Source organism: Peromyscus maniculatus, chromosome 13, assembly GCF_049852395.1.
Source record: "Peromyscus maniculatus bairdii isolate BWxNUB_F1_BW_parent chromosome 13, HU_Pman_BW_mat_3.1, whole genome shotgun sequence".
Taxonomy (NCBI): Eukaryota; Metazoa; Chordata; class Mammalia; order Rodentia; family Cricetidae; genus Peromyscus; species Peromyscus maniculatus.
The window spans coordinates 40,231,753-40,242,807 of record NC_134864.1 but is presented as its reverse complement, the minus strand read 5'-3'; the positions used below and the strand labels follow the sequence as shown (position 1 = coordinate 40,242,807).

The 11,055-nt window shown below is 57.9% G+C and overlaps 1 protein-coding gene across 4 annotated transcripts; it reads left to right on the top strand.

The window, feature by feature from the left end:
- The first annotated feature begins 1,810 nt into the window (after positions 1 to 1,810).
- On the top strand, positions 1,811 to 7,766 carry Ctdsp1 (CTD small phosphatase 1). 4 transcript variants are annotated; one of them, XM_006972197.4, is made up of 7 exons: positions 1,811 to 2,164; positions 3,504 to 3,652; positions 4,041 to 4,142; positions 4,281 to 4,337; positions 4,912 to 5,004; positions 5,595 to 5,780; positions 6,227 to 7,766. In XM_006972197.4, the coding sequence occupies exons 1-7, from the start codon at positions 2,098 to 2,100 to the stop codon at positions 6,353 to 6,355; spliced, it is 783 nt and encodes a 260-aa protein (XP_006972259.1). In that variant the 5' UTR covers positions 1,811 to 2,097; the 3' UTR covers positions 6,356 to 7,766. The 4 variants fall into 4 exon arrangements, with proteins under 4 accessions (XP_006972259.1, XP_006972258.1, XP_015841407.1 ...); XM_006972196.4 differs by having other exon boundaries at positions 1,973 to 2,164; positions 4,038 to 4,142; XM_015985921.3 differs by lacking the exon at positions 1,811 to 2,164 and adding an exon at positions 3,074 to 3,211 and having other exon boundaries at positions 4,038 to 4,142.
- Positions 7,767 to 11,055: the final 3,289 nt, after the last annotated feature.

The following is an 11,055-nucleotide window of genomic DNA, read 5'->3' as shown; positions in this document are numbered from 1 at the left end:
GGGTCCCGAGCTGGCTCGGCTGCCGAGCCCCGAGCGCACCGCGGGCCGGACCCCCAGGCCGCTTTCGGCAGGGACGCGACAGGACGCGCCCGCCCCGCTCCGCCCCAGTGCCTGGGGGAGGAAGTGGCGCGGAGTGCGTGTCAAGGCTTGGCGTTCGTATTTTTCAAATTACGACGAATGAAAGGAACTTTGTAAAACAGGAAAAAAAAAATTTAAAAAAATAATAAATAAAAAATAAACGGACCGCCGCCCTAGAGGGCGCAACTGGGGGCTTCCTGCGAGAAGACCCTGGGTGTCAACGCAGACCTAGGCAATAGCCATCTGGGGTGTGTCCCCACAGATCCGGTGACACGTGTGTTTAAAATCTGAAGAGTGGCAGTCTCAGGCGCCCAAGGGCGGGCGCTGGGCCCTCCCTCCTCCCTCCCTTCCTCCCTCCGCGGGCATCCCCTGGGCACTTGGGAACGCAGCCAGCCCTGGAACTGGCCCCTCTAATAATCACAGATGGGGGAGGTGGGGGGCCTTCTAAACAAGGTGGTACTTCTTCTAGTTCGATGGGACTTGGCTCTGCACGTTCCAGTTCGAGGGAACAGCACGTCCAAGAAACAAGGCCCTGAGCTGCGGAGGCTCGGCTTCTGCCGGGGGGTGGGGGGGTGGGGGCGGGAGGGACGCTGCCTGGCTTGGCAGCGGAAGAGGGCTAGGTTTGCTACAGGACAAGCAGTAAAGGTAGGCACCGAGGTGGCATTGTTCACATCCCGTGATGCCCTCGAGGCTGCGGAGGGGACTGAGTTATAGTTGGTCGGATCAAGAACATTATCATTTGGGACTGGAGGAGCGGCTCGGCCGGCCGTTAGGAGAATGGAGTGAGTTGGGTGGCCAGCACGCACCGAGGGCGGCTAGGAACTTGCTTGTAACTCCAGCTCCGGGGGATCTGACGCCCCCTTCTGGTCTCCGTAGGCTCTGGCATACATACACATACGCAGAAATAAAAAAAAAATCTTTCTAGAATCCTATAATTTGATGAGTTTGCCTAACTGGAACTAGCAAAGAGTGCCCCCCCTTTTTTTCCCTCCCCTCACTCACGATATCCATAACATTAGGCAAAAGACCCACTGTAGGGGCGGTGAGAAGGCTTAGGGGCTGAAGGTGCCTGCTGGCTGGTAAGCCTGACCACCGGAGTGTGATCCCGCCATCCCTTGGTGGAAGAGGAGAACATCTGATCTCCACTTGCGCATCCCTCTCATACACAAATAAGTGTAATTTATTTTTTTTGGGGGGGGGGACTGGCTCAGAGGCACTTGCTGCTCTCGAAAGGACCCCGTTTCCGTTCCTAGGATCCATATAGTGGCTCACAACCATCTGTTAACTCCAGTTCTAGGTACAATGCACGCCCCCTTCTGGCCGCTGCGCTGCACTGCACATACGTGATGCACGTACACATGGGCAGGCCGTACACAGTCTTTTTAAAAAATGTTTTTCAAAGAGCACCCATTTTACAGAAAAAGTTAGCATTATCCCATTTTCCAGAAGTGCAAACGGAGGCAGCTGGTGTCAGCCCCTTGGAATGCGTGGAGGTGGAGCTGCGTCGCCTTCGGGCACTCCCGGGCCGGGCGCTTGGGGCGGGCCTGAGGCCCGGAGCTCCCTGGCTTGCAGCGACCGGTTACCGCCGTCCGCCCTGCCACGCAGCCGCAAAGGCTGGGTCCCGCCAGAACGCCGCAGGAAGAGAGGCGACGCCCCCTGGATCTCCGCAGGAACCCGGCCCGCCTCCTAGTCCGCCGGGCCCCAGAAGTGATGAAAGCTGCGGCCGAGCCCCGGTCGCGCCGAAGCCGTTGCCCTTTTAAGGGGGAGCCTTGAAACGGCGCCCGGGTTCCATGTTTGCATCCGCCTCGCGGGGAGGAAACTCCATGTTGTAACAAAGTTTCCTCCGCGCCCCCCTCCCTCCCCCTCCCCCCGAGAACCTGGCTCCCCTCCCCTCCGAAGCTCGCGGGGATCCCTCCCTCCCACCCTCCCCTCCCCCCCGCGCCCCGATTCCGGCCCGAGCCGGGGGGGAGGCCGGGCGCCGGGGCCAGAGTCCGGCCGGAGTGGAGCGCGCCGGGCCCCATGGACAGCTCGGCCGTCATTACTCAGATCAGCAAGGAGGAGGCGCGGGGCCCGCTGCGGGGCAAAGGTACACGGGCGGCGGGAGGGGAGGTCGGGCCCGAGGGCTGTCCCCGCGCCGCAGCCGCTGCCACTGCCCCGGGCGCGCGCCTCGGCCCAGCCCGGAGCCCCGGGGGCCAGCGGGGCCAGCGGGGCCAGCGGGGCCAGGGAAGAGTTTGAACTCCGCGAGAGTCTGGAGCGCTGGGCGGGGCCTGGCACCACTGGAGCGCTCGGTTTGCTTCCAGTAGGGAAACTGAGGCCGGAGGCAAGCGAGGGGTTAGTAGGCTGGCGATTCCCGGGCGTCGCCCCCTCCCCCAGTTTGGCGCCAATTGGACTGGGAGGTGGGGGGTGAGGCGGCCGCCTGGCCACCCGTGGAGGCTCCGCCTCCTCCAGGCTGAGGTCTGGAAGGGGTGCCGAGGGTGACAGCCGCGGGCCGGGTAGTCTTGCAGGGATCTCCCGCCAACCCACAGCCACGTTCCCACAAACGCGGGCGTCTCGCGCGCGCGCGCGCGTGGAGGTGCGGGCGACACCCTCGGGGCCGGAGAGCCACTCAGCTTGCCAGACGGACTCGCGAGCCCTGTGCCCAGCTGCGCACGGGGCACCCCGGCTGCAGCAGGCCAGGCCAGTTGGCGTCGGGCCTGTGCACACTCGCGTCGACCCTGTAAGGGGCGCCGCCTGCCGATGCGGAGCCCCTGGGGCTGGCCTGGGTGGGGATCACCCCCCCCCCCCGTTCCCCTGTGTGAACTTAAAAGATCGGGAAGTCAACCGGGGTTTGTCCACGGTCCAGTCCCAGCTTCTTTGGGGGCCGGAGGCAGAAAGGATTAGAAAAGAGGGCGCGCGCGCGCGCGCGTAGGGGTGAGGTGTGGGGGTGTCTGTCAATTAGAAGGCCGCTGCCTCTCCGAAGTCTAAGGTTGAGACGGGGCGGGGTGGAGGAGGCGGGGCTGACAGACCTGGGACACTGGCCTCTGGGCCCAGGCACGATGAGGACTTTGGACCCATGGGGTAGACAGAATGGAGGGAGAGTGGGAGTGGACGACGGGGCCCCGAGCCCTGACGTTCCTGAGCAGGGGCTACCCAGGTAAGGTGTGGGGCCAGGCCAGGTGATTGCAAACCAACCCTGGGAAAAAAGAGAAAGCACCCCGTCTGTCTCCTCCTTCAGGCCACCTACTCCTTCAAGTGGCTGCCTTCTTAGCCACACCAGATTTCCGTATGGGAAAGAGTTGCTGGAAAGGGGCATTTCATAGAGGGCCAGAGGCACCCTGGCGTGACTCTTGATGGTGGAAAGCGCCCACGTTCTCGGTGCTCAGGGATTAGACCCGTGCATGGAGCCTCTGCAGGCCAGTGTGCCCACTTTTCACTCCTTGCTTCAGGTGACCAGAAGTCAGCAGCTTCCCAGAAGCCCCGGAGTCGGGGCATCCTCCACTCACTCTTCTGCTGTGTCTGCCGAGATGATGGGGAGGCCCGGCCTGCCCACAGTGGGGCTCCCCTGCTGGTGGAGGAAAATGGCGCCATCCCTAAGGTGTGTAGTGATCAGAAGGGAATAGCACACGCCCCTGGGCTCAGCTGAAAGTGGACCTGGCAGAAGGCGGTCTAGGCTGAACTTGACTGGCACACTTGTGGACCCTAAAATGTTGAGGAAAGGGAGGCTCATTTTCCCGCTAGGTCCAGCCCTTTCCCAACCTCACCCCCTGCCAACAGCCGCGGCTTGCCCGAGATCTGAGTAGACCCCTTATTAATGGGAACTTGCTGAGGTGAGGAAGAGGGGTCCATCCATCTAGCCTATCCCTGGTCCACAGTTGGCAAGGCCAAAGCTGGGGGGCGGGTGGTTGGGTCCTCAGAGAGAGAAAGCTGGGGAGGGAGGCCTGCGTAGGAGGTACCCCACCCAGCCCAGCCCCTCCCCACAGCAGACCCCAGTCCAGTACCTGCTTCCCGAGGCCAAGGCCCAGGACTCGGACAAGATCTGCGTGGTCATCGACCTGGACGAGACCCTGGTGCACAGCTCCTTCAAGGTGGGCCCTGCCCAGCAGCCCTCAGCCTGCAGTCTCTGAGGGGGGGCCTACCCTGGTCAGGGAGGGAGGTCTCTGCTGGACTTGGCACCCCTGGGACTCCCTCCCCTTCCAGCTCCAGCCATTCTTCTCTCCTCACAGCCAGTGAACAATGCGGACTTCATCATACCCGTGGAGATTGATGGGGTCGTTCACCAGGTGAGGGGCAGAGGGAGGTGGGGGAGGGGGGGTGGCGTCTGCACTCTACACCCCAGGTACCTCCCACCAATCTTGAGAGAGCCCTAAATGGAGCCCCAAATAGATGGGGAATGTCCAAGGCTCAAAGAGGGTGTGAAACCCAAGGCTGTCTGGTACCCCGGGGATAGATGGAGCCAGACTCGCAGACGTGCAGAATTGTGGAGCCCTGTTTCCCCCCCCCCTCGCCCCCACTGCCCGGGACCCAGTTCAAGTAATTCAGGATAGGTTGTGGTGCTGGCCAGCCTGTTCTCCATTACTTGGCTCGGGGGCCGGTGCTCTGCAGCCTAGGGGTGAGAGGGCTAACCTGGGCTCCTGCATTTGGAGAAAGCCAAGGAGGGAAAGGGGCTGGAGATTAGCGCCTCCCACTAGGTGAGGTGGGATCACATTCTGGTCCTCTTTAGGAAGGGGGGGTGGTGGTTGGGGCAGCCCGCAGGCTCTGGGGAAGCCCACAGATCCTGGGCTAGCCTCCTCTACTATTCCCGTCCCGTTGTTTATCTCCTCAAGCCGGCAGCTCCCTCACTGGTTCATTCCCCAGGTCTACGTGCTGAAGCGGCCCCACGTGGATGAGTTCCTACAGCGAATGGGCGAGCTCTTTGAGTGTGTGCTCTTCACTGCCAGCCTTGCCAAGGTGAGCCCTTGCCTGGGGTCTGGGGCAACCACGCCCTCCTGTTGGGGTGCGCCGTGTAGTGCAGGTCATTTGAACCAAGAAGGCCCTCCCAAGATGAAATTTTAAGGCCTAGGTGGCCGCAGGGAAGGTCTGGCCTCGTCTGACGGATTGAACCCCAAACAGCCGTACAAAGGTGTATTTATTCAAAAGTTACACAAAGTATTTCCTCACACCAGGCTCCCCAGTCTTAACTCACATGTCTTACTCAAGGAGAGCCTCACATGCCTCCATGACTCGGGTCCTTTATCATGTACTGTGCGCAAGCAATACACAGTAATGTAAGAGTCTCAGGTGTGCCCGAGGCATCTTGCGAAGTCATGGGATGGCTGCAAAGCCCCTTCTGCAAAACAAGTCTGCAGATGACGGGAAACAGTCATTGTTTTTCCATAAGGATTTGTCAAGGTCAGAATACTTCTAAAAAGCAGCTGTTCATCCTAAAGTCCACGCCATACAGAGAGTCTGCTAAATCCCCACACCTTGGACGTGTAACTGGAGGCAGCCCTGGGCATCACCACTCAATCGGGGGGGTCTGACTTTACCCCCAACCCCAGTATGCAGACCCCGTAGCTGACCTGTTGGACAAGTGGGGGGCCTTCCGTGCCCGGCTGTTTCGAGAGTCGTGTGTCTTCCACCGGGGGAACTACGTCAAGGACCTGAGCCGGCTGGGCCGAGACCTGCGGCGGGTGCTCATCTTGGACAACTCACCGGCCTCCTACGTCTTCCATCCAGATAATGCTGTGAGTACACGTGGGACCCCGGGTCCGAGACAGGACGAGAGCACATCATGTGCTGTGGTGGCCTCCCCAGCCTTACGTGGGGGTGGTAGCCTGGGGAGGCTGGTGACTTCCTGTGACCTATGTCTGCCACCTGCTGTCTGCTCATGTATTCTACTCTGTGCCGGTGTGTGGAGGGTACTCACCCCGGGCTGCCAGGGTCCCCATCTGGCAGTTTTCAAGCTGCCGATCATGACCTGTTAGCGGGACAGAAGGGATGTGGTAAGTCCCATTCGGGAGCCTAGCCAAATGGAACACAGTGAGCTTAAGTGTGTATGTGAACATTTTGCTTAGCGGTATCTACAAATGGATTTCACCGTCGGCTGCTGTCAGGGTAAAAAAAAAAAAAAAGAAAATGCATGTGCTGCATGGGCAGGGATTGCATCTTCCTCACTCTTGTCCCCTCCCAGGTACCAGTGGCCTCCTGGTTTGACAATATGAGTGACACTGAGCTCCATGATCTCTTACCCTTCTTCGAGCAACTCAGTCGCGTGGATGACGTATACTCAGTGCTCAGGCAGCCTAGGCCCGGGAGCTAGTGAGGTGTCTTGGGGCCAGGACCTGCCCCTCACCAAGGCCCAAGCCTCTTTCCACCAGACTGCGGGAGCCTGCCTATGCTGTTAACAAAACCCACGGCCCCGGGGAAGAGGGCGTCTCCCCTGCCAGGCTGCATGGCGGACAACGAGCCCTTGGGGCCCCCCTGTCTCAGTGCCTTCAGACTTTTCCCCCCCTTCTCAGGGGACCTGGGGGGCCCTGTCTGTTGCTCCCCCCCTTCTGTCTTCACTTCTCCATGCTGCCAAGTTTCTCTGCTGCCAAACTGGGTCTCACAGCCCCAGTTCTGCTTTGGGGGGTGTAGGGCCAAGGTTTTTGCTGCCCCGTGCCTTGGATCTCCCCGCCCCCTGCCCCAGTCCGGGAACAGTGGACACCAAGTGCCTTGCATAGAAACCTCTTTGCCGGTCAGCTTTTCCCAGATCTCGGCTGACCTGGGAGGAACCAGTCTCTCCCCTTCCGGCCCTCCCTCCTGGGATGATGGTGCCCACCAGTTTCTGCATGGGAGGGAGAGGGAGAGAAAGTCTACTACCACTTGTAGAAGAGCTGGGGACCCTCCTTAGGGAACACTCCCAATTCAGCTTGTCCAAGGCTGATTGATGGCTGCTCCCTTGTCATTGAAGCCCCCAATCTCCCCTGTGGTGCCATATAAATATGTATATGTGTATATAGATTTTTAAGGGAAGGAGAGAGGAAAGGGTGGGAAGAGACACTCCCCCCTCGCCCCTTCCCTGGGCCCAGAAATTGGGGGAGGGAGGGAAGGAGGGAAAGGATTTTTACATTTTTAAAACTACTATTTTCTGAATGGAACGAGCTGGGCTGTGAGGGGGTCACAGGCCTGATCTTTTGTCTGTCCCAGCCCTTTTACTGTGTTCATCCAAAAAAAAAAAAAACATGTATTGAGTATCTATTGCCCAGCAGGGAGCTCGTCCCACCAGGTGAGTGGGAGGGGGGTCTCTGCTTCATCTCTGGTGCCCCGCCCCTAAACCCCAAACTTCGCTGATGCCTTCAGACTATCTGCAGGAGGTGGACCCTGCTCGTGGGGTTCGGGAGGTCTTCAGAAACGCTTACTAAGCTGTTCCCCTCTCCAGTGCCAACTCACATACCCCACCCCACCCCGCAGCCTCCTCCATAGCCCCCTGCTGGCTGGGGGCAGGCCCCAGGTCACTCTGCCAACTGACTTGTTTCTAAAGCCCCTCCCCACGCCTGCTGAATCTGGAGTTCAAGTCCTTGGGCGCTCTCCCCAGAATGAGAGGGCTAAAGTGATCCCACAAATAAGTGCCAAGGAGGTTGGTGAAGGGAGAGGATATGGTTGGCCTGAATCGGATGACCTTCCCAATTAAGTGCCTTCTCTGTGACCAGCACCTCAGTGTGATAACTAAAGAGAACGCTAGACCCCTTTCCTGTTCTGCCTCTGTGGTTTTTGGGGAGGGGACTCGAAGGGCGTGATCGTCCCACCACACCTGGGGCTACTTTTCAGAACCTTGCTGGGCAGGAGGAGGTTGGCCCGGAGGGACTGCCTGGGCGCCGGGCATCGGGTCGATCTGAGTTCGGCCGCCAGAACCCACGTGATTGATGGAAAGCGAACACCAACTCGCGCACGTTGTCCCCTGACCTCACACGTACCACGGCACGAGCTCGCCCCCACATGAACACACACTCTAAGTAAATAAAAGAACACACGAGCCCCGCGGTGCCCCCACCGCTGGAATGCGGGGCGGGACCTGCCCGGGGCAGGGCGGGAGACGGAAGGCTGGGCAGCCACGGGCCGCCCCGAGCCTACGGCCTTCCGGGCAGCGGGGCCAGCAGGGCGGAGACGGGTGGGGCGACGCCAGGGCGCCCGAAGGCCTCCGGCTCGCATTGGCCGCGCCCTGGTCACGCCCCGCGCCCTGCTCCGGCCCGGTGCCCCCTGCCAGCGCTGACCACGCCCCTCCGGCCCACTTTGTCTTCCGCAAACCCCGCCGGGGCGGGGCAGGAAGTGCCCGGCCAAAGCCGACGCCTGCCGCTAGGGGCCTCCCGGTCCTTGCGAACGTGGGGCTCAGGAGCCTGGCACTCCCTGGCCCAGAGCACCCCGGATCTGGAAGGATGGGAGCTTGCCGCAGTCACCCCTCCTCTGGACGTGTGGAGCTCCAGGCGTTCCCCACCACACACCGTGGAGAAGGGGGGGGTGGACCCCTCCCAAATGTTGGTCCCTGTCCCCTAGCTCCACCTCCCCAAGGCCACCCCTGCCTCATCACCATCAAGAACTTAGCCCCGAGCCTCCTTTGCTTTAGGTGTGAGCACGCGCGCGCGCGCGCGTGTGTGTGTGTGTGTGTGTGTGTGTGTGCAAAAGGTGTGAAATCGCTCCTTGCCGCTTTGTACCTCCCCTACCCCACCCTACTACTTGCCCGATAGGAAAGAGCCAAGAAACTCCCACCTGAAACGAAGCCTACCCCGGAATCAGCTCTGGTCTGGAGCTGCGTGGACCAGGAGAGCCTTTTGCAAGATTTATACCCGGCCCTGGCCTCCGCCCGCCCTCAGTCAGGGTCGGGCTTGGTTTCCTGCTCTGTATGCAAACAGTGGTCGCCTCAAATTTGCATTCCCGGAGGCCAGACAAGCCGAGCACCAGCTTCCATTGAGACCCAGAGTCAAACTCCAGGACCACGCGACCACACATCCTCTGCCCACGCAGAGTTAAACTCAACCACATGTATGGGTACTTGTCAGCACCAGTCAGTGTCAGGCTTGCTTCTGCTCTCAAGGAACTCGTCTCCAGTTCTTGGAGCTGGAGAGATGGCTCAGCAGTTAGGAGCACTGGCTGCTCATTCAGGGGATCCGGGTTCAATTCCCAGCACCTACCTACACGGTGGCTCAGAACCATATGGTACTCTAGTCCCAAGAGATCCGATACCCTCTGTGACCTCCCAGGGCACTTCAGGCATGTGGTGCAGACATACATGCAGGCAAAACACACATGAAAGAAAAATAAGGAAGAAAAATGTTACTGACTCCGGAGGGATGGAGAGATACACAGCATTTTTTAAGTATGAGTATTCTTTCTCTAGGATCAGCTGATGCTACTTCTGAACATCCTTAACATTTCTTCGGAGTTAGTTACTCCAGAAGGACTGTGAGTGTAAATCCCTCAGGGGCCCATTGGGAATATTTCCAGAATTAAAGCATGATTAATTAACTAAAAGACAGTCTGAAAAAGAGAAAAAGGAAGTTTTAGCCATAGGCCAAAGTGCAGATGTGACTACAACCTATAATTTAAGGGACAGAGGTAAGCTAAGAGTTTCTTAGCCAGGCAGTGGTGGCACACGCCTTTAATCTCAGCTGGGGAGGCAGTTGGAGTTTGAGGCCAGCCAGAGCTACACAGAGAAACCCTGGAGAGAGAGAGAGAGAGAGAGAGAGAGAGAGAGAGAGAGAGAGAGAGAGAGAGAGAACGAGAACCATATTAATAACTTGGTCTTTGATCACTGTTAAAATCTCTACCAGTAGGAATTAAGGTGTAGCTCACTAGTAGAGCACTTGCCTAGCATGCTTAAGGCCTGGAATTTAATCCCCAGTACTGAAAAAAAAAATCTGATAATAAATCAGAAAGACTCACGAACTACTATTTCTGTGGTCCATTTCCTCAGCAGCGAGGTGACGTTATCCACCAGTTAATTGGAGTCTCCAGACCTCCCAGAGCCCCTTGATAGTTGTTTTTAGTTTATGAATGCTGGGAATTGAACTAAGGGCCTCACACATGCTGGACAAGTGCTCTACCACTGAGCTGCGTTCCAGCCCTAATGCAGTCACCAGGACAATGAGGAGAGCGGCCGTTGTGCAGACTTGTCAACCCAGCACTGACCGAGTCCTGAGTTTCAGTCTTTAGGGTATGTACGAAGGGTGAGTAAACTTGGGGAAAGAAGCTGCCTTAGGTGATTGCATCACCCTCGGGGGAAGTCAATAAATGAGAGAACCCAGACACTTTGTTTGGGTCTTATTATGAAGTCCAAGCAATCCTCCTGCCTCACCTTCCAAGTGCTGAGAGGACAGACGCATGTCCACAAGGTCAGAAATTCAGACTTTCTCGTACCAGAGTACAGAACTCTGTGTGGTTCAGTCAAGACTGTAACAGTAAACAAGATAAACAAAGGGGTCTGGTGATGGCTCAGAGGACCCCGGTTCAGATCCCATGTCAATAGCTCACAACTGCCTCTAACTCCATCTCCAGGGGAACACACACATACCCTTCATTAACAAAAACAATAAACCTTACAATGAGAAAGATTTAAGCAAGTTTGGGAATGGAGATGCACACACCCATAATCTTTGCACTCAAGAGGCTGAGAGGCAGGAGGATGGTAAATTGGAGGCTAGGCTAGGCCATGTAGAAAAGCCCTGCCTCAATATAACAAAAAACAAGATTGGGGCTAGAGAGATGGTTCAGAGATTAAGAGCACTGCTTGTTCTTTCAAAGGTCCTGAGTTCAATTCCCAGCAACCACATGGTGGCTCAAAACCATCTGTAGTGAGATCTGGTGCCCTCTTCTGGCCTGCAGGGGTGTGTGCAGACAGAACACTGTATACATAATAAATAAATCTTTAAAAAAAACCAAAACAAAACAAAACAAGATTTTGGGTGGGGGGTGGGCGGGTTGAGACAGGGTTTCTCTGAGTAACAGTCCTGTCTGTCCTGGAACTCGCTCTGTAGACCAGGTTGG